Source organism: Coregonus clupeaformis, chromosome 15, assembly GCF_020615455.1.
Source record: "Coregonus clupeaformis isolate EN_2021a chromosome 15, ASM2061545v1, whole genome shotgun sequence".
Classification (NCBI taxonomy): domain Eukaryota; kingdom Metazoa; phylum Chordata; class Actinopteri; order Salmoniformes; family Salmonidae; genus Coregonus; species Coregonus clupeaformis.
The window spans coordinates 45042924-45065894 of NC_059206.1; the positions used below are offsets into that span (position 1 = coordinate 45042924).

General features: G+C 43.5%; 1 protein-coding gene across 5 annotated transcripts in view; it reads right to left on the reverse strand.

Moving 5' to 3' along the window:
- Positions 1-234: 234 nt before the first annotated feature.
- The window catches only part of LOC121582339 (protein FAM222A-like), a 50327-nt gene continuing 27590 nt past the window's right edge, over positions 235-22971 (reverse strand). For all 5 annotated transcript variants that reach the window (XM_041898058.2, XM_041898060.2, XM_041898061.2 and 2 more), the window contains 2 exons: positions 19688-19847; positions 235-3099 (listed from right to left, as the gene is read on the reverse strand). In XM_041898058.2, coding sequence (XP_041753992.2) covers positions 1712-3099; positions 19688-19799 — 1500 coding nt within the window. In that variant the 5' untranslated portion in view covers positions 19800-19847 and the 3' untranslated portion in view covers positions 235-1711. The remainder of the gene's footprint in view (positions 3100-19687; positions 19848-22971) is intronic.

Sequence of the window (22971 nt, forward strand, 5' to 3'; positions counted from 1 at the left end):
AGAATGTTTGTGTTGGGTCTTTCGAAGTTCCGCTCTCCGGAATGTTCTTTCTCTCACATTATATATGATACACACCCTGGCATAATTAAATACAAATATTAAATTTCAGAGCCCTTGTAAATAACTTTCTCTCTTGCTTGCAATTGTACTTTATCTGAACGCAGTTGAGTTGAACTGCTTCCTTGCCTGCAGTGCTTCAACGTGTGCTCCAAAAACAACAACTGAAACAAAGTGCTGGGTTTATATTTTTTATTTTTTATTTGACAATCTTAATTAAGAATAGGGGATTGGGTATGGGAGTCTGGGGTCATACATGTACTCATGTAAATGTAGTCATTTCAACATGTTTGTAGAGGGCTCACTGTTCAATATTATAATTGCACTTCATAGTCATTGAGACGGTTACTTATATTGTTAACCAACAGAATCCTGACTGACTGGTTGAAGAAAATAAAAAGTAATGATCTTTGACAGTGCTGACATATAAAGATATTCTTTATATAGCCATACTTCTCAGGCCATCAAATAAAACTCTACAAAGAACATACAACTAATCTTTAGAAAGAAAACACTGACAGAAAAGCAGTGAATAGATAAGGAATACCTGTTCTCCAGTGTATCCAGTGATTGTGAAAACAGGGACACCTATCCAGTGAACTCGACTAATTCGTAAATCAATGATCTTCCATTGAATTTGATAGTCATGCTTTCAGGCTGAAAACACAGTTCTCCTGTCACCGAGAAACTCTCTGAGGGACTCTTGTTGATTAAGGTAGCATTTTTGTCATTCAGACCTAAATGATGAAGGATGAATGTCAACCAAAGCTAAGAAAATACCAAAATGTGAACAAATTAGATAATCAAATGGCACATCCTGTCCTCAATGTCTCAGTGTTGTTTTGGGTAAAACATTATTCTCTGTCATTCCAATAAATTAAATGATCAAACATGAATGGTGATGGCAACAACAAAAACAAAAAAGATTCAAGTTTTCTTTTAAATAACAGATCTCAGACACCTTTCACCATGTCTAAATCAACCTATGCTTTGCCATTCTTACAGCAGTGCATTATAATCAGTGATCCTTATTGGTCAGTTAAGCGTAAGGGTTAAAGCAGTCTTGAGTCCTGGAGCTGTGCCCTTGTATCCCCCAAGTATAACATTTTCCAGTTTGGCACTTTGTAAAGGGCATTAGGAAGATTGCCTGCACGTCACCTTTTTGCCATACTTGAATTTACAACATTTGAAATGGTTTCAAAATTAAACAATGGACAGATGGAAAAATCCAAAAACATGATTCTGACTTAGTGCACAGCACTGGAATCGTCTGAGAAATATCCAGAAGATGTGAACTGATAAGATGATTGCTTAACAAACCCTCCGAAATGAAAACATTAAGATGTCAAATGAGATTACCCTTTACGTCAGTCATGATTATCATTACCCTTTTAAGGTTTAAAACACTTGGTCACATCCGAACCATATAGCCCTCTACCACACACACACGCACACGCACGCACACACTAAATAAAAGGTATTGTACATTTCTCATTCTGAGGTGGTCGCTTCAAAATGACATACCTGCATCCATAGTTCCTGTTATACAGTATATTTCCTGTTATACAGTATATTTCCTGTTATACAGTATATTTCCTGTTATACAGTATATTTCCTGTTATACAGTATATGCCCTGTGTGGGTATGTCCCGTCTTATCGGAACACAGGCAGCTGAATGTGAGTGTGTTGTATGTTGTGGTCTAGTAGCCGGGGCATCCCCACCGCCTCATAGCCCCGGCCCAGCATGCTCTCCTTAATGCAGGGCGGGTGGATCTCACTGATCAGGCACTCCAGAGACTGCAGGCTGCTGCTCAGCACAGAGGCGTGGCACAGGCTGGTGCTGGGCAGCCCACAACAGAGGCCCAGGCTTTGGTCTGTGGCATAGGCCTGGGGGTGAGGGTGGGGGTGGAGCTGACGGTTGGGGTGATGGTTTGGGTGAGGGTGGGAGAGCCCCATGTCTCTGGGCCGGCCCATAGAGGAGCCAGGCACCAGCTCCTGAGGGTTGTAACAGTCGCTGTCCGGAGTGACCAGAACACTGTTCCAGGGAGGGGCGAAGTACTGGCCCACAGAGAACTCCCCATGCATGGCAGCACAGTTCAGAGGGGAGGAGCTAACCCGGTCCTGCCCAATCCCTGCTCCTGCCCCGTTAGTGCCTGCACTGAGGGGGTGGGGCCTATAGGAAAGCTGTGCTGAGCAGGCCAAAGGGAGACAGGTCTCTGGAGAGCGGCTGACCACGGCACCTCCCCCGCTGCCCATCCGAGCATTGTTGTACATCCTTAGCGCCCCCTGTTGGTAGTGCTGCTGCTGTTGTTTGTGCTGCCACATGCTATAGTCCACTCTGTCCAGGTAGCTAGCCTTGGCCATGTCTGCACTCTGGGTGGGCAGCACGGCCCCCGAATATGCCAGACTGCTCTGGGGCGCTACTCCCAGGGTAAAGCCAGATTCTGAGCAGGCCACAGCGGCCACAGCTTGAAGGGAGGGGCTTGGCTGGGCCCCTCCCCCATGCTGCAGGGCCTGGCTGTGTGTGTGTCTGTTCATCTGCCTCAGCAGGCTCTGGACGCCCAGGTCCGACTGAGGGGCCAGAGTCTGCCCTACTGGGGTGGGGATGACAGAGGCAGCCACAATAATATTAGAGGGTACAGACACATTTGGCACGTCAGGTTGCTTGCAAGAGCCCATGTGGTAGGCCTTCTGCTGCCCGTGTCTGTTGTTATAGAAAAGGTTGTATGGTGCCACTGCAGTTTGGGCGGGGGAATGTTTAGTCCTCTTGCCTTCAGAGTTTTTCAGCACGCCTTTGACCACAGAGACGGAGGCCTTTACAATGCCCAGTAGGCCCTGGTAGCCTCCTGAGTAGTGAGTGTAGCGCTGGGTGCATGTGGTGTCCAGGCCGTTGACCGTTCTGTTGAGCTGCTTGTGCTGCGGCACTCTGATGTTGGATGGGAAGATCTTGATGGACAGGGGGCTGCTGGCCGTCTTCTGGGCAAAGGCATCCAGCTCTGCAGGGGACGGATACCGAGGGCCATTCATGGAGACCAGCTCACCTGCAACACAAACAAAGAAATGGTTATACTTCCATAAGATTTCTCTTACAGTATGTGCCTGGTTGTTAAGTACAAGGGCAGGCTTGATGATACTTGCCGGCTGGGACTGGGACTAAAATAAAAACAATAAATTGACCTTTCCACAGGCTGTGTTGCAAAAACACTCCTCGTGATAAATATTCAAACAGATAAACGAAGCGTTTCAGAACAGAGAACACAATGTCCAAGGAGCAGAGCTGAGACAAGACCAATAGACCAATAAAAACACACTTATTGTAATGTCTCCTCCATTTCCCTTTCACACTCTCCAGTTTCACCTCCCTCCCCCTCCTGCCCCCTCTCTTTAGGAAGATGAACCGTCGACATCTGCATCTCTTTTAAACTCATTTGGGGGAGGGAGACACCTACGGCACTGTTTGATCAGTGCTTTATAAAATTAATTTGGACTTATTTCAACCCAGAATCGGATTACCCTGGGAAATCAGGGAGAGGAGCAGGAGGCAGCGGGGGAGAGAGAGAAAGCCAATTTTATCGCAGCGGCTCAAGTGGGATTCATTTGGTGACATTTGGCCATGAAACTACAGTTGGATGTGCTGAGTTAAAAGCTGGAGCGGATGGGACTGAGAGTGAAGAAATTACAGCTGTGCTGTGCTCATGTGTTTCCTGTTTATATTGTTGACCAATCTAAACAGAAAATGTAAAGTTGTTGTGGTTTCTCATACAGTCTGACAGCCAATATTCTTGAATAAAATCTGATGAGAAGAATCATGTTTTTATTCCTTGTAATTTCCCTATGTTCCATCTTCACATTTAACTGGTAAAACACTCATGTTCTACCATGTAGCCCTATATCCAACCATCTCTAATGTGACTTGAAGATAGTTTTCAAATCTTCCAAGGCTACCTACCTGTAAAGTAAAAATTCAGCTAGTCTAAATCCTCTTACAGACCTATACTGACTGTAATGTAAAAGCCTGGAGCTTAAACTGTGAGAAGTCAGGGCACACTGAAAAAGAGCAATCTCCACAGGGAAGGCTATTGAATGGTGTACGGGAAAGCTGAGGGGACAAACCAAGATTGGATTTAAACACCATTATTCAGGCAATTTCATGGCTGCTTAACTCACAGCGACAAAGGAGAGGCGGAAAAGGCGCTCCATTTAAAAGCAATAAATCACCTGACAGAAATTACCACCGCCCATCCGAACGACACTTTTATGGAATTCCTGACATGAAAAGCAAAAGTGCTGAAATTAACCTACTCTATCGTCAGCGAAAATCACTGCCAGAGCACACAGAACAAGGCAGAGAGAGGCGACAAAGGGAGCGTGAAAAACAAAACACTTCATTTCGTTTTCAATAACAAACCCATTTGAAGAGGCACTTCAGCCATGTAAGGGAGAACTCACTTGTTGTTACCGTTCGAAATTGATTGGGGAGTTAATTTCATTTCAGGCCCACAATGCGCCTCCAACTGTGAAAATGATTCAATCTACAAGATCCATCTCATAAAGGAAGTAAATTGGGTGTTTAAAATGGAGGAAAGAGGAGAGGTAGAGTGTTCTAGCCATTCAAGCATCTCCCAGTGGAGCCAAGGGAACAGAATAGAACGGCACCGCAGCAGTGCCAGCAGCAGCCCGAGTGAATTCCACAGGGAAATACAACACAGAAAAACACTAGTTATTTATGTATCACTATACACCAGTGGTAACGAAAACAAGGACATCTGGGAGCTTTCAACAGATGCCTACTCAACCTCTCGACGTCTAAACAACCCTGTGATCCTGCATGAGCATCAAGTCTCTCATTAAGGTGAAAACAAATTCAGTAAGGACAAAACGTTTTGAAACAAAGAGTTACTGCCTGGACTTGTCCAATATGAGCAGAGATGTTCTTTTTCCATTGCAGAATGTTTTGATACTATGTGCCCCACTGAACAGGACCCTGGAGTGTATAAAGACTGAGCTGCCTTTAACAGCCTTCTGGTCAAAACAGGGCAAGAGTTCATGACCCTTCGACAGTTACAATTGAAGTCGGAAGTTTACATACACTTAGGTTGGAGTCATTAAAACTTGTTTTTCAACCACTCCACAAATTTCTTGTTAACAAACTATAGTTTTGGCCTGTCGGTTAGGACATCTACTTTGTGCATGACATAAGTAATTTTTCCAACAATTGTTCACAGACAGATTATTTAACTTAATTCACTGTATCACCATTACAATGGGTCAGAAGTTTACATACACTAAGTTGACTGTGCCTTAAACAGCTTGGACAATTCCAGAAAATGCTGATAGGCTAATTGACATCATTTGAGTCAATTGGAGGTGTACCTGTGGATGTATTTCAAGGCCTACCTTCAAACTCAGTGCCTCTTTGCTTGACATCATGGGAAAATGAAAATAAATCAGACCTCAGAAAATAAATTGTAGACCTCCACAAGTCTGGTTCATCCTTGGGAGCAATTTCCAAACGCTTGAAGGTACCATGTTCATCTGTACAAACAATAGTAAGCAAGTATAAACACCATGGGACCACACAGCCATCATACCGCTCAGGAAGGAGACGAGTTCTGTCTCCTAGAGATGAACGTACTTTGGTGCGAAAAGTTCAAATCAATCCCAGAACAACAGCAAAGGACCTTGTGAAGATGCTGGAGGAAACGGGTACAAAAGTATCTATATCCACAGTAAAAAGAGTCCTATATCAACATAACCTGAAAGGCCACTCAGCAAGGAAGAAGCCACTGCTCCAAAACCTCCATAAAAAAGTCAGACTACGGTTTGCAACTGCTAATGGGGACAAAGATCGTACTTTTTGGAGAAATGTTCTCTGGTTTGATTAAACAAAAATAGAACTGTTTTGCCATAATGACCATCGTTATGTTTGGAGGAAAAAGGGGTGTGCCTTGCAAGCCGAAGAACACCATCCCAACTGTGAAGCACGGGGGTGGCAGCATCATGCTGTGGGGGTGCTTTGCTGCAGGAGGGACTGGTGCACTTCACAAAATAGATGGCTTAGTGGTTAAGAGCATTGTGCCAGTAACCGAAAGGTTGCTGGTTCTAATCCCTGAGCCGACTAGGTGAAAAATCTGTCGATGTGCATTTGAGCAAGGTACTTAACCCTAATTGCTCTTGTAAGTCGCACTGGATAAGAGTGTCCGCTAAATGACAAAAAAAAAAATAATATGTGGATATATTGAAGCAACATCTCAAGACATCAGTCAGGAAGTTAAAGCTTGGTCGCAAATGGGTCTTCCAAATGGACAACGAACCCAAGCATACTTCCAAAGTTGTAGCAAAATGGCTTAAGGACAACAAAGTCAAGGTATTGGAGTGGCCATCACAAAGCCCTGACCTCAATGCTACAGAAAATATGTGGGCAGAACTGAAAAAGTGTGTGTGAGCAAGGAGGCCTACAAACCTGACTCAGTTACACCAGCTCTGTCAGGAGAAATGGGCCAAAAATTCTCCCAACTTATTGTGGGAAGCTTGTGGAAGGCTACCCAAAACGTTTGACCCAAGTTAAACAATTTAAAGGCAATGCTACCAAATACAAATTGTGTGTATGTAAACTTCTGACCCTCTGGGAATGTGATGAAATAAATAAAAGCTGAAATAAATAATTCTCTCTACTATTATTCTGACATTTCACATTCTTAAAATAAAGTGGTGATCCTAACTGACCTAAGACAGGGAATTTTTACTAGGATTAAATGTCAGGAACTGTGAAAAACTGAGTTTAAATGTATTTGGCTAAGGTATATGTAAACCTCCGACTTCAACTGTATAACAGAGACTCATGTTCACCTGAAAGCACTAATCTACTCTACGTTAATGAGATGACCTACTTCAGTGATATAATATCTATTATAAACCCGGTAGTTTGGGTCCTGGATGCTGATGCAGCATTTCAGCCGTGTGTAGGCTATGTCAGAAAATATACCATGGGTATGACGCACAAATACTTGTTTACTGTTCTATTTATGTTGGTAGAACAGCCCTTAGCCGTGGTAATTTGGCCATACACAAAAGTTTGTGGTCATACACACATCCTTCAAAACGTAGGTGCTGGGCTAATAAAGAATACTTGGCAAGAACAGGAAGGCCCGCACCCTGTTTATGGTCCCAATTCACTGCTTTATTGACCATATACCGCACCCCTCAGGCCTTAATGCTTAATTATAGAAAACCACTTCAAGGCATCATCAGCATCTTTCATCACAACGCACCAGCAATCAATCAGAAGTACTGTGCCACACAAAGAGTGATCTATTCTGCTCCGAATCATCTCTCGCCCAATTACCACAGCGAGATAAATATTGTGAAACCAATCACGGAGTGCCGTTGGTGCCATCCTTGTTTGGTATGGAGTCAATGTTCTGCCTTGATCCTCCAGATTGGCTTGGTTTTCCGTAAACACTTCAAAACACTCTGAATGCTAACTCATCTTCAAAGGCCGTCTCGCTCCATAAGTCCACAGATTACAGCCCTGTCAGCGGCACAAAGACGCAGTGCGGCCATGCCACCACAGTGCCGGGCTCATGTGGCAACACACAGGCCTCTGCTGGTTTGAAACTCACCCGCTCAAATATTAAAGTCACTTATCAATTTAATACCATTGGCAGTGGCACGAATGGCATATCATTGCAGTTAGGGTGGTTCAAATGAACCAATGACCTGAGGGCTGCTAGATCAAACCTGGAATTAAGAGGATTGCTGTGCTGCTGTGCACCGGAACTGCCTCAGTGTGAACTCAGTGTTTAGGATCTGAAGAGAAGCTACAGTGGATATAAAAAGTCTACACACCCCTGTTAAAATGCCAGGTTTTTGTGATGTAAAAGAATGAGACAAAGATAAATCATGTCAGAACTTTTTCCACATTTAATGTGACCTGTAACATGAACAATTCAATTGAAAAACAAACTGAAATCTTTGAGGAAAAAATAAATAAATAAAAAACTCACAATAACCTGGTTGCATAAGTGTGCACACCATTAAACTAATACTTTGTTGAAGCACCTTTTGATTTTATTACAGCACTCAGTTTTTTGGGTAGGAGTCTATTAGCATGGCACATCTTGACGTGGCAATATTTGCCCACTCTTCTTTGCAAAAGCGCTCCAAATCTGTCAGATTGCGAGGACATCTCCTGTGCACAGCCCTCTTCAGATCACCCCAGAGATGTTCAATTGGATTCAGGTCTGAGCTCTGGCTGGGCCATTCCAAAACATTAATCTTCTTCTGGTGAAGCCATGCTTTTGTGGATTTGGATGTGTGCTTTGGGTCGTTGTCGTGCTGAAAGGTGAACTTCTGCTTCATCTTCAGCTTTCTAACGGACGCCTGAAGGTTTTGTGCCAAAATTTTGAACTGTTCATAATTCCCTCCACCCTGACTAAGGCCCCGGTTCCAGCTGAAGAAAAACAGCCCCAAAGCATGTTGCTGCCACCACCATGCTTCACTGTGGGTATGGTGTTCTTTGGGTGATGTGCAGTGTTGTTTTTGCGCCAAACATACCTTTTGGAATGATGGCCAAAAAGTTCAACCTTGGTTTCATCAGACCATAACACATTTTCCCACGTGCTTTTGGGGGACTTGATGTTTGTTTTTGCAAACTTCAGCTGGGCTTGGATGTTTTTCTTTGTAAGAAAAGGCTTCCGTCTTGCCACCCTACCCCATTCATATGAAGAATACAGGAGATTGTTGTCACATGTAGCACACAGCCAGTACTTGCCAGAAATTCCTGCAATTCCTGTAATGTTGCTGTAGGCCTCTTGGAAGCCTCCCTGACCAGTTTTTTTCTCGTCTTTTCATACATTTTGGAGGGACGTCCAGTTCTTGGTAATGTCTCTGTTGTGCCATATTTACCTCCACTTGATGATGACTGTCTTTCGTCACTGTGCTCCATGGTATATGTAATGCTTTGGAAATTATTTTGTACCCTTCTCCTGACTGATATCTTTCAACAATGAGATCCCTCTGATGCTTTGGAAGCTCTCTGCGGACCATGGCTTTTGCTCTGAGATGCAACTAAGAAAATGTCAGGAAAATCCTACTAGAACAGCTGAACTTTATTTGTGATTAATCAGAGTCACTTTAAATGATGGCAGGTGAGTAATGACTTATATTTAACATGAGTTTGAATGTGATTGGTTAATTCTGAACACAGCCACATCCCCAGTTATAAGAGGGTGTGCACACTTATGCAACCAGTTTATTGTAAGGTTTTTATTTTTAAAAGTTCTGACATGATTTATCTTTCTTTCATTCTTTTACATCACAAAAACCTGGCATTTTAACGGGGCTGTGTAGACTTTTTATATCCACTGTATGCCAGAGAGAGAGCTAAAGTCTGAAGTCAGAGTCTATTCCTGTAGTTTCTAAAGAATTTCTCCATCCAGAATTAACCACAGGCACATTCTGGAAATGAAATGAACAATTTTCAGCAACCTGATAACGAGTATAATAATAATAATAATAATATGCCATTTAGCAGACGCTTTTATCCAAAGCGACTTACAGTCATGCGTGCATACATTTTTGTGTATGGGTGGTCCCGGGGATCGAACCCACTACCTTGGCGTTACAAGCGCCGTGCTCTACCAGTTGAGCTACAGAGGACCACATGTGAGTATCTGTATGTGAGTGTGAGTGTGTGAGAGAGAGCGAGAGAGAGAGAGAGAGGTTTAGTGTGTGTGCACACATTTCCATGCATGAATGTGTGTAGGCCTAATAGTTAAGGTTTAAAATATATCTGTCAACCATAACTGTCAATGAGAAACAGATTGGTGATGTACAACGCTGAGTATTCTTCACCATGCCAGTCTTTCCTAACCCTGCACCGAATCCACCCCCGTACAATCCCACACGATGTTTCAGTCGCGGGAAGCTGGCTAATCTTTTTTCCCATGGTCAAGCTTAACGCAATACCCCACTGATCAGAGTGGAGAGCTCGTTGTTTTGGAGCTGTTTAAGTGAATCACTGATTAACGGGCAAAACAAGCCCCTGAGCCAGGGCTAAAAACTGCAGTTGGAGTGGCTCATCGAATTTCCAGTTCCACAGAACTCAACTGCTGCTTTTCTGGTTCTCACAAACACCCCAAGACCAACAAAAGGAACCGAACAGAATGACCATTACCACTCCCTCTATTACAATAAACACCAGACCACTAATGTAGGCCTATGCTTGGTGGTGTTCTATCCTTAGCAGACACATTTTAGAAAAACAGGGCAAGAAGCCCAAAGTCTAGGTCGTAAGAAAAGTATTTGGTGTTAAATGCTTTTATGATTAACATTTTTGTGCAATAAACATGATTAATAGCTAATCCTCACTGGGGACCCGCCACACAGAGGCACTCAGACATGGAGGTTAATTAGTACTGTTCTCAGAATCACAAGCAAACACATAACACTCACTGCCAAACATCATGTTACACACAAGTGTTTCACTATGGCGATCCAAACATTAATATCAACACCACTATACAGTAACCGTATCTACCTGCCCTACACAACCACAGACTGTCCTTGACAACTATGCTGATTAACGCATAAAAACCTAGGCCTCAGCATTGCCATGACAACCTCTGGTACGAGCACAGTTGGCCCCAATAAACCCACTCATTAGGACCATGTAATTAATTGACCCCGCCTCCATTCAGCTCCTAGCGCCAAGGCTCTGTAATTGACTAACCCCCTGCTGCTCAGGCAGAGCAAGGACGACTCGTATCGACTATCTGGACCCGCCTCACATCCACCACAATACAATATACAATACAGCTCCACATGGTTCCTTTACTTTCATTTCAATTTGACCAAGGGATACAGTAACTGCTCTGAATGAAAATGAAGTCCGAACCCTCATGCATGCATGAAAAGTTGAGTGGGGATCTAGGGCGCAGTATGGATCTTATGGTAGAGCATTTGAATCGTGTCTCTAGCTGTGCACAGGTCGGTGCCCTTATATAGCAGAGGCATTGAGATGCAGAGCCTGCAGCTCTCTTCACCTCTGTATCCATATTAACATGCATTAATATTAATGGAGTCTGAGGAGGTTAGCTGGGTCTCTGGGCTGGGGCTGAGGCCTTCTCACATAGATCAGGAGTGAAGAGAGACAGAGAGAGAGGGAGGAAGAGAGAAGTTAGAGAGAGGTTAGAGAGAGGGTGGACAGAGCCCCTGTGTTCCAAGTCCTCTGTGTGCAGACCTACATACTCAACACCACTGAGGATACTATTCCTGAGCTCCTGACCCTGGCAAACCAGAGGCTCATCATCCCAAAGACACAGAATGAGAGAGAAGGAGAGACAAAGCTGAAGCACTGATACGTACACACTTTCTCTCTGACTCGCATACACACACACACAAAATACATAGCTTAGTACTCCATTCACTCTACCTCTCCCTCGCTCTCACTACTTAGTCCTCTTCGTCCCGGGTGGAACATAAGGCCGCCCGCTCTCATTCACACATAAAGAGAAACTGCACTCCTTCAACCCATTTACATCCATCCATCCCTCGCTTTCTCTCTCTCTCTCTAATCTCTTCATGAGGGGTGTTGGTTGTGGAACAGAATAACCTCAGTGGTGAACACTTAGTTATTTGTGCTTGAAGAGACTCAGGCGGGTCCCTCTTTACGCGAGTGTCACTCCCCATTTGTCTCTGTGCCACTCTGCTCAGCAGCCCCGGGGAAAGCAGTGCGCCGCTCTAAAAGAGCCCTCCGGAACGACAGGCCGGCAGCGTGGGAAAAAGCATTCCCGGCTCTGATCTGCCGTTCAGGCCAAGAGCAGAGTAGAGCAGAGCACTCATTAACTCTCATCACATAAACCGTCGCACTCAGTCACACACTTCCTCATATTTAAGAGATGGGTTGGCATTGTCAGGGATTCCTCTGTGAAACTAAACCACAGACATCCATTTGAATGGTCCGTTTATCTAAATCTGTAACCTCTGTGAATCCTCTGCAAAAGTTTTTCAACAAATATCTGTGTGAAAACCACATTCTCTTTCAACGCAGAATCCCAATGGGAAAAACATCAACTCAAAAACCTTTTAGAGAACTCTTCTGGGTTTACTCAAGTCTAACCAGCAGGCTCCAATCAGCGGAGCAGTTTGTTTCATATGGCTGTGCTTGAAATGTCAGGTTAGTGCTGGAGGGAAGGGGGGAAGGATACCGCTCCGCACAGACGCACACACACACACACCACTGGCGTACCCCCCCGATAGCATATGAACACGTCATAAGATTAGTTATACAATTTCCTCACATTTTCTCTTTGCCCATGGCAGGAAGTTAGGAAGTTAGCTGTTTTGTAGTACCACACACACACACACACACACACACACACACACGGGAGGGAGGAATGAGTCCTGCAGGTAAACAGGATGTGAAAGGTGCCTGTGGTTCTGCCTGAGGCAAACTAGGTCCTTCTGTTCCAGCATTTAGCAGACAAGTGCTCTACTGATTCCCAATTAATATTTAATAATGGAGAGACAAAAAGGGCGTTTCACCCCGGGAGAGAGATGGAGAGAGTTGAGGGACATGGGGATATGAGATAGGGAAGAGAGGCTGCTAGTCTCCCAGAGAGCATTAGTGAAAGGTTTTAATGTGAAGAAAAGCTGGGGATACACAGGATTTGTTTTCATGGCCCAAATCTGGCAAGTGAAGCTAGAGAAATACAATATACATTCCAAATCCATCAGCTTGCATTTAGTCAGAATGTCTCCACACAATTACTCATCGGCCTTGAGGTTAATCACTCAGACAATTTAGGCATTTTCCATATGCAATTTATATCACAAAAAGAAATCTCATATCATGTTATTACACTAGCTATGTGGGGATAGGCATGGCGTGATATGCAGTTTCCCATAAATTCATGTCATAAACTTCCACAGAAATCTGTCAGAGCAGTATAAAACACAGAGATTAAACATTATCTCTGAATTGAATCATGGAAATGTGATACGTAAACTCAGAATGTCCTGTGCTGGTTTCATCAGCCGAAAACTGCCACAACATCTCCTCTCATAAAATTAGATAATAATGTGCACTGGCAGTGGGGATAATAAACACTGTCTTTTGAAATCTCTGTTTATGACATGGATAACATGGCTTGCAATCACTTATCAACTGATTAACACATGTGCTTGAGAGAGCCTTTTCTTTGATCCAAGTTCAAAAGGAAGGTCCTCAATTGGTTAGAGAATAAGGTCATCTCTAGCTTATGTTACATATGGGAGAGTGGGGTAAGTTGAGGTAACAATACACAAAATGAATCATGTGACCTAATATTTAGGAAGAGGTCATTTCATTTAGTCTGTGAAGGAAGACATGGGATCAAATTAATTTGATGTGTTATATGTTTCATGATGCTTGTATCTAAACCAAAGTAGATTGTTTTATACATCAGTTGGGGCCACCATGCCCCATACGAATAATGATTACGTTGTCAGTTTTATGCATAATATCTTTGCAATGTGTCATGCATATGAACTCAAGATAGTGCCTTTTTATTGTTACAGAGCAAACATCACCATGCCCCGTAAAACAAACAGGAGTCTAGCCCCCCTAGAGGTTATTGAGCGAGCAGCCAAGGAAGTGAGAGAAGGGAAGAAGTCCATTCGAGCAGCAGCAAGGGATGAACACATTTACTGAATGACACTGAAGAGGTACATTGACAAAAAAACAGAACGAACATGTACCTGTTCGAAAGAGAGGCTATGATAGAGTAGCAGAGGCACACAAGGTCTTATCTGATAACATGGAGTCTGAATTTGCTAAACATATGAAGAATCTTGCGGACCAGTTTAATGGGCTTAGTAGCCTCAAATGCAGAGAACTTGCACATCAAAACGAAATCCCTGTTCCAGAAATGTAAGGGTAAGTGATATTGAACAGAGAGATCTATATCTGAATGTAGGCATACCGTATTTGATTCTCTCTCTCTCTCTCTCTCTCTCTCTCTCTCTCTCTCTCTCTCTCTCTCTCTCTCTCTCTCTCTCTCTCTCTCTCTCTCTCTCTCTCTCTCTCTCTCTCTCTCTCTTTCTCTCTCTCTCTCTCTTTTTTTTTTTTTTTTTTTTCTTTTTTGATGCAACTACATTTTAGTCATTTAGCAGACGCTCTTATCCAGAGCATACATATTTTTTTATTTTTTTCATACTGGCCCCCCGTGGGAATCGAACCCACAACCCTGGCATTGCAAGCGCCATGCTCTACCAACTGAGCTACACGGGGTCAACTATGTTGATGACAACGATGCGGTTAGCAAGTTGGCCATAAATCGTGTTAGCCACTAATGCTAATCGCTAGTTAGCTGGCTAGCTAACTAGCTAATAAATGTACTGAGTCAAAGCAAACGTAATGAGCTATACAGCCTGATAATATCAGTGATGGTGTAGACCTAAATCAGCATGTTGTTTGTGCAACAGTATCTTCTAAATTAAAGAGGAAAAACGCAAAACATGAATATGTTAGCTACATATATTAATGAGTCGAACGAGAGGAATTTGCTCCAGACCCCCGACAGGGACCTCATCCCCGTCATTCACAGTAGAAAGAAAAGGAGATATCGCGTAAGGAGATCGGGGTGCCTGGTAAGGAGCCGGCGACAAGTGGCTAATCTGCCTTTGCCATCGATACTATTGGCCAACGTACAATCGCTTGATAATAAAGTGGACGAACTACAAGCACTTATATCCTACCATAGGGACATTAAAAACTGTAATATCTTATGTTTCACCGAGTCGTGGCTGAACGATGACATGAATAACATACAGCTGTTGGGTTATACACTGTATCAGCAGGATAGAACAGCAGCCTCTGGTAAGACAAGGGGTGGTGGTCTATGTATTTTTGTAAACAACAGCTGGTGCACGATATCTAAGGAAGTCTCAAGGTTTTGCTAGCCTGAGGTAGAGTATCTCATGATAAGCTGTAGACCACACTATCTACCAAGAGAGTTTTCATCTATATTCTTTGTAGCTGTCTATTTACCACCACAAACTGATGCTGGCACTAAGACCGCACTCAATGAACTGTATACGGCCATAAGCAAACAGGAAAACGCTCATCCAGAGGCGGCGAGCCTAGTGGCCGGGGACTTTAAGCATGAAGCACCAGTGACTCTGTCAATAAAAGAGTGGTCAGATTAAGCAGATGCTAAGCTACAGGATTGTTTTGCTAGCACAGACTGGAATATGTTCCGGGATTCTTCTGATGGCATTGAGGAGTACACCACATCAGTCACTGGCTTCATCAATAAGTGCATCGATGATGTCGTCCCCACAGTGACTGTACGTACATACCCCAACCAGAAGCCATGGATTACAGGCAACATCTGCACTGAGCTAAAGGATAGAGCTGCCGCTTTCAAGGAGCAGGACTCTAACCCGGAAGCTGATAAGAAATCCTGCTATGCCCTCCGACGAACCATCAAACAGGCAAAGCGTCAATACAGGACTAAGATCGAATAGTACTACACCGGCTCCGACGCTCGTCAGATGTGGAAGGGCTTGCAAACTATTACAGACTACAAAAGGAAAGCACAGCCGCGAGCTGCCCAGTGACACGAGCCTACCAGACGAGCTAAATTACTTCTATGCTCACTTCGAGGCAAGTAACACGGAAACATGCATGAGAGCATCAGTTGTTCCGGACGACTGTGTGATCACGCTCTCCGTAGCCGATGTGAGTAAGACCTTTAAACAGGTCAACATTCACAAGGCCGCAGGGCCAGAGACGGATTACCAGGAAATGTACTCCGAGCATGCGCTGACCAACTGGCAAGTGTCTTCACTGACATTTTCAACCTCTCTCTATCCGAGTCTGTAATACCAACATGTTTCAAGCAGACCACCATAGTCCCTGTGCCCCAAAACACTAAGGTAACCTGCCTAAATGACTACCGACCCGTAGCACTCACGTCTGTAGCCATGAAGTGCTTTGAAAGGCTGGTCATGGCTCACATCAACACCATTATTCCAGAAACCCTAGACCCACCCTAATTTGCATACCGCCCCAACAGATCCACAGATGATCTCCATTGCGCTCCACACTGCCCTTTCACACCTGGACAAAAGGAACACCTACGTGAGAATGCTATTATAATAAATAAATAAATTGGTCATTTAGCAGACGCTCTTATCCAGAGCGACTTACAGGAGCAATTAGGGTTAAGTGCCTTGCTCAAGGGCACATCGACAGGTTTTTCACCTAGTCGGCTCGGGGATTAGAACCAGCGACCTTTCGGTTACTGGCACAACGCTCTTAACCACTAAGCTACCTGCCGCCCCGGCTATTCATTGACTACAGCTCAGCGTCCAACACCATAGTGCCCTCAAAGCTCATCACTAAGCTAAGGACCCTGGGACTAAACACCTCCCTCTGCAACTGGATCCTGGACTTCCTGACGGTCCACCCCCAGGTGGTAAGGGTAGGTAACAACACATCCGCCATGCTGATCCTCAACACGGGGGCCCCTCAGGGGTGCGTGCTCAGTCCCCTCCTGTACTCCCTGTTCACTCATGACTGCATGGCCAGGCACGACTCCAACACCATCATTAAGTTTGCCGATGACACAACAGTGGTAGGCCTGATCACCGACAACGACCAGACAGCCTATAGGGAGGAGGTCAGAGACCTGGCCGCGTGGTGCCAGGACAACAACCACTCCCTCAACGTGATCAAGACAAAGGAGATGATTGTGGGCTACAGGAAAAAGAAGAGGACCGAGCATGCCCCCATTCTCATCGACGGGGCTGTAGTGGAATAGGTTGAGAGCTTCAAGTTCCTTGGTGTCCACATCACCAACAAACTATCATGGTCCAAACACACCAAGACAGTCGTGAAGAGGGCACGACAAAGCCTATTCCCCCTCAGGAGACTGAAAAGAAAGAAAATGTATACCGAGATATGATATTTTGGCCATATCGCACAGCCCTAATTTAAGATATACAATATACCACACCCCCATTACATGAATTTGACCTAACAGCACCATCACCCACTGTCACAGGACACCATCACCCACTTAACCCAAGGCGGCGCAACTTATTTATTTTATTTTTATTATTTTACCTTTATTTAACTAGGCAAGTCAGTTAAGAACAAATTCTTATTTACAATGACGGCCTATACCTGGAATCGAACCAGGGGGTCTGTAGTGACGCCTCAAGCACTGAGATGCAGTGCCTTAGACCGCTGCGCCACTCGGGAGCCCAACTTACCCTGTCCCTCTGCTCAAGCTGTGCCAAGAGACCACATTTTGTTGGACAAGCTATGTTTTCAAAAAATTTACATGAATTCTGATTATTTCCAGGGATACACGACATCCTGAAATATATTTAGATTTAGATTTGTTAGAAAGAATACTATATTTCCCTTGACGTGGTGATAAAAATGTAAAAAACACCTCAACATACCCCACTCTCCCCTATGTCATAGATGTCTCAGAGCGAGAGCGGCCATGACAACAGGGTTTTCTTTGACCATGTACGTATCGTCCCAGCCATATACCGTAGCAAAAAGCAGCATAAATATCAGAGAACACCTGAATAATAAACTGCAAGCACTGTGCGTTTAGTGTTAAAATGGCAGAGCGTGCATGTACAGTGGGGAGAACAATTATTTGATACACTGCCGATTTTGCAGGTTTTCCTACTTACAAAGCATGTAGAGGTCTGTAATTTTTATCATAGGTACACTTCAACTGTGAGAGAGAATCTAAAACAAAAATCTAGAAAATCATATTGTATGATTTTTAAGTAATTAATTTGCATTTTATTGCATGACATAAGTATTTGATACATCAGAAAAGCAGAACTTAATATTTGGTACAGAAACCTTTGTTTGCAATTACAGAGATCATACGTTTCCTGTAGGTCTTGACCTCCCCTCAATACGGTTCAGTCGTCCTGTCCCCTTTGCAGAAAAGCATCCCCAAAGAATGATGTTTCCACCTCCATGCTTCACGGTTGGGATGGTGTTCTTGGGGTTGTACTCATCCTTCTTCTTCCTCCAAACACGGCGAGTGGAGTTTAGACCAAAAAGCTCTATTTTTGTCTCATCAGACCACATGACCTTCTCCCATTCCTCCTCTGGATCATCCAGATGGTCATTGGCAAACTTCAGATGGGCCTGGACATGCGCTGGCTTGAGCAGGGGGACCTTGCGTGCGCTGCAGGATTTTAATCCATGACGGCGTAGTGTGTTACTAATGGTTTTCTTTGAGACTGTGGTCCCAGCTCTCTTCAGGTCATTGACCAGGTCCTGCCGTGTAGTTCTGGGCTGATCCCTCACCTTCCTCATGATCATTGATGCCCCACGAGGTGAGATCTTGCATGGAGCCCCAGAACGAGGGTGATTGACCGTCATCTTGAACTTCTTCCATTTTCTAATAATTGCGCCAACAGTTGTTGCCTTCTCACCAAGCTGCTTGCCTACTGTCCTGTAGCCCATCCCAGCCTTGTGCAGGTCTACAATTTTATCCCTGATGTCCTTACACAGCTCTCTGGTCTTGGCCATTGTGGAGAGGTTGGAGTCTGTTTGATTGAGTGTGTGGACAGGTGTCTTTTATACAGGTAACGAGTTCAAACAGGTGCAGTTAATACAGGTAATGAGTGGAGAACAGGAGGGCTTCTTAATGAAAAACTAACAGGTCTGTGAGAGCCGGAATTCTTACTGGTTGGTAGGCGATCAAATACTTATGTCATGCAATAAAATGCAAATTAATTACTTAAAAATCATACAATGTGATTTTCTGGATTTTTGTTTTAGATTCCGTCTCTCACAGTTGAAGTGTAGCTATTATAAAAATTACAGACCTCTACATGCTTTGAAAGTAGGAAAACCTGCAAAATCGGCAGTGTATCAAATACTTGTTCTCCCCACTGTATGTGTGAAAGACGCATATAAGGTAAAAAATTTAAAATAGTTATATTGAGTTCAGGGCTGACTAGGAGAAGGTGTGGGGGGTTGTGTGCTAGTATGCCCTTGGCAGGGCAATCATCATCATCATCAGAAACGACCAGGCCAGCCAACATAACAGCGTTCCGCTCCATCCTTGATCAGTGCTCTTAAGTATTAAATTAAAGAGTGCAAGATGACTACCTGTGATAAGACCCAGAGGATTCACACAGATCTGAGGGGGAGATTTCAACCATGCATGGTTCTCTTCTGCAGACCAGCCAGCCAGGCAGGCAGCGGTAGACAAGCCAAGGTGAACTTGCCCTTCCTCACCACAGCACAGCCCTGTGGTCTCCTTCTCCTTAGCCCTGCAGGCAGAACTCCACACCTCTGATGCAGCACAGAGATGAGAGGCATAATTGAAGCTAATCAACTTAATCAGATGGAGGCTCAGTGGAACAAATGGTTGCTACAGGAGAGTCTGGTTTACCCTGGTTTAACGCTCTACTTCTCTGAACTAACTACTGTTGTGTGTGTAAAGTGAAACGTGCTTTCCCGAAATCCCACTGTCACTACACACTGAGATACAAACACAGTGCAACAAATGAAACAAAATGGGGCTCTGTAGTGAAATGTAGAGTCTGAGGCTGTTGTCCTGTGCTGCTGAGAGCAGAGACACGGGGACTCACCTTTTCGTGTGCTGGGCTGCGGCTGCTGTGGCGGAGCATCCAGGATCTTGGGGGTGCAGACCAGGCGCTGAGACGAGAGGTTCTGCTGCCGTCTCTGTAGGCAGGCTAACATGGCTGCTGCTTTCTGGGGTTTCTACAGCCGCTCGGACCTTGGGGGAACCTGAGAGACACAGAGAGAAAAAACACATCAGTTAGACTTTTGATCATGTATTAAATTATAAGCAGCTGGCAGTTGAACTGAATGCAAAACCTTTTATCCAAACTTAAGTCAAAGCCCTGTAAGCAAACTGCTACCATGCTGATGGATGTTTTGCCCCTCAGGAGTTTCTCCGTGCTCGCTCTCAAATGTATGCATACTCTCAACTTTCCTTTTTAAGCCCTAAATTATAAAAAAAAAAACTGTTCCCACTCGGATCTGTAACACCATATTCAAACTCAGCAACCCCCCCTTTGAACTACTGAGGCTACACATCTAAGAATGTAATATCCTTAACATCAAGTCAACTTCCCCCACTCTACTCAGATGCTATGATGGCTCTTTTCTGTTCTCCATCTTGTGCTGTCTGTTGCAAATAACACCATTTACAAGGCCTGTCGTTGCTGTCGGCTGTATCCTTTACCCAGTCACTAGCCTGGTGCTTAGGGAGTCTAGAATTGCTCTATGATGCTGATATTGATCAGGAGTGAAAAGCCAAAAGTAGCCCTTTCCCCTAAATGGTTTTGGCACACACAAGTATACACTCCCCTACATATGTACAGTGCCTTCAGAAATTATTCAAACCCCTTTACTTTTTCCACATTTTGTTGTGTTAGCCTACAGCCTGAATATAAAATGTATTAAATTGAGATTATGTCTATGATCTACACACAATACCCCATAATGTCAAAGTGGAATTTTGTTTGTAGAACAATTTAGAAATTAATAAAAAATTAAAAGCTGAAATGTCTTAAGTCAATAAATACACAACCCCTTTGTTATGGCAAGCCTAAATAAATTCAGGAGTAAAAATGTGCTTAACAAATTGCATAATAAGTTGCATGGACTCATTTCGTGTTCAATAATTGTGGTAAACATGATTTTTGAATGACTGTACCTCACACATACAATTATCTGTAAGGTCCCTCAATCGAGTAGAGGATTTCAAGCACAGATTCAACCGCAAAGACAAGGGAGGATGTGTAAAAATATCTAATGCATAAGTGCTTGGACAAATTAACTTAGTAGTCATTTCCTTGCACTCAATGACTACATCAAGCTTGTGACTACAAACTTGGATGCATTTGTGGTTTGTTTCGGTTGTTTTGGGTTGTGCCATTTTGTAGTGATTTTTATTGTAAGTAAGAATAGAAGATGTTTCTGAACACATGATTATGGATAATCATGAATGAATCGTGACTAATGATGAGAGAGATGGTTACAGAGGCACAGTGATCATACCAACCAAGAAATGCTAACCTCCCCCATTAAAGGTGAGCATGTTTTTGTAGCCTCTAAACAGCATCTCACTCATCAATATTTATGATCCATTCAGTCATGATTTTTTTCAATCATGGCATTATCAGGATTAACTTAGAAGTGTTCAGAAACATCTTATCTACTCACTTAGAAAATAAACTTTCTCCAGTCATCATTCACCATTCAGCTACTATTAGGCATAACATAACTGCAAATGCATCCAACGAGTTTGTCGCCACACAAGCTTGAGGGTCATTGCGTGTAAACTTTTACCTACTTTGATACACTAATAGTGAATTTGTCCAAATACTTATGACTTCTTCACATGGGGTGGGGACTAGATGCATAAAGTGCTATCATTTCTAAACGGTAAAACAGATATACATGAAAATACCTTCAAATAAAAGGTGAAATATTTGCTCTCAAATCCCATATGCTGGAATATATTAGCCAAATTCATAATTTTAGCTTCACTGTCTAAATACATATGAAGGGGAGTGTAGGTGTGTTTGTGTATGATTAAGAAGTGTTTGACCCCAGTATCTTTGATTGTAGTAAACATTCTGAATACTAGACCTAAGCAGAGTACTATATTATACTCTGTATAGATAGGTGTATAGGCCTATATACCGGCAACAACATCTACATTTTACTGTATGGTCATCTTTGAGTCAGCAAATCAAAATGCTACTTTTTACTTCTATCCAAAAAACAGCACCCCTGAAGTTTCATTTGGAGTGAATGTCTTGCACACAGCTATCTCAGAGAGGCTTTATTTCTTTATTCTCCTTCCTTCCTTCCTTCCTTCCCTTCCTCCTCTTTTCTTTTACAGTTCTTTGTCTTGTTTTCATTTCTCCCTCAATGTCCACAGGCCAGCTTCAGTCAGTCAGCCACAGGATAGAGAGCTCAGTGACTGGCTGCAGAAACATGATTACCTCCACCCCAAAAGAAGGGAGGAACGTTGTGGCTTTCATTCTAGTCAGGTGCCTGAAGAGACCCCCCCCCCACCCAACTCTCTCACCCCTCTCTTCCTCTCCTCCTCCCCAGTCTGCCACTCCTCTCACAATGCGACAGCCCCACTTCAAACCACCCAGCACAGCCTCTTTCTCTCGCTCTCTCATCTGATCACACACAACTGACAAACTAAAAGCCTCTCTATGGTCAGACTCCATTTTGAAAAGAATACCAATTTCACAACAACCCTTCCATTACCACGCATTTGTCAAAAGAGGGTAGAGGAGAAAAGGCACAGAGAAAGAGAAAAGGAATCTCCAGGGAAATGCCTCCACTACTTTTACTGTCGGAAAATGAGAGACGCATATCAGAATAACTTCCATTACTCTCCCAATTTTCTCCTGATTAAAAATGCATCAAGAAATGCATTATCATTCACAGAGAGAGGCCACTGCTTTAATTAAGCAAGATTAAAAAGGAAGCAAGAAAAAGGAAATGACATGCATAACTGACAGAAAGTTGTTTTCATCCCATCAAAATGTAACAGTAAAATAAGTAGTTATTTATTTTAGGGCTCTAAAAGTACTTTTGCATTCTCAATTAGACTGCCTTTAAAGGGACAGAGAGTACAGACAGATCAAAGTGAGTTCAGAGAGCACCAGTGCCGTTAAAGTCTGACAATATTTGAGCTAAAGGACTCATTCTATTGCCTGTCAGACCTTTTTTCCAGCTCCTACTCGCTCAGTAATATCCCCCATCAGTTCTCCTTACTTTAGATGAGATGCATAAAAAAATACATGAAACTCAACACACAAAAGTAATGTTTCCGAATTAGACCATGCTGAACAGCTCATATTGTTAAAACAGCAACTAA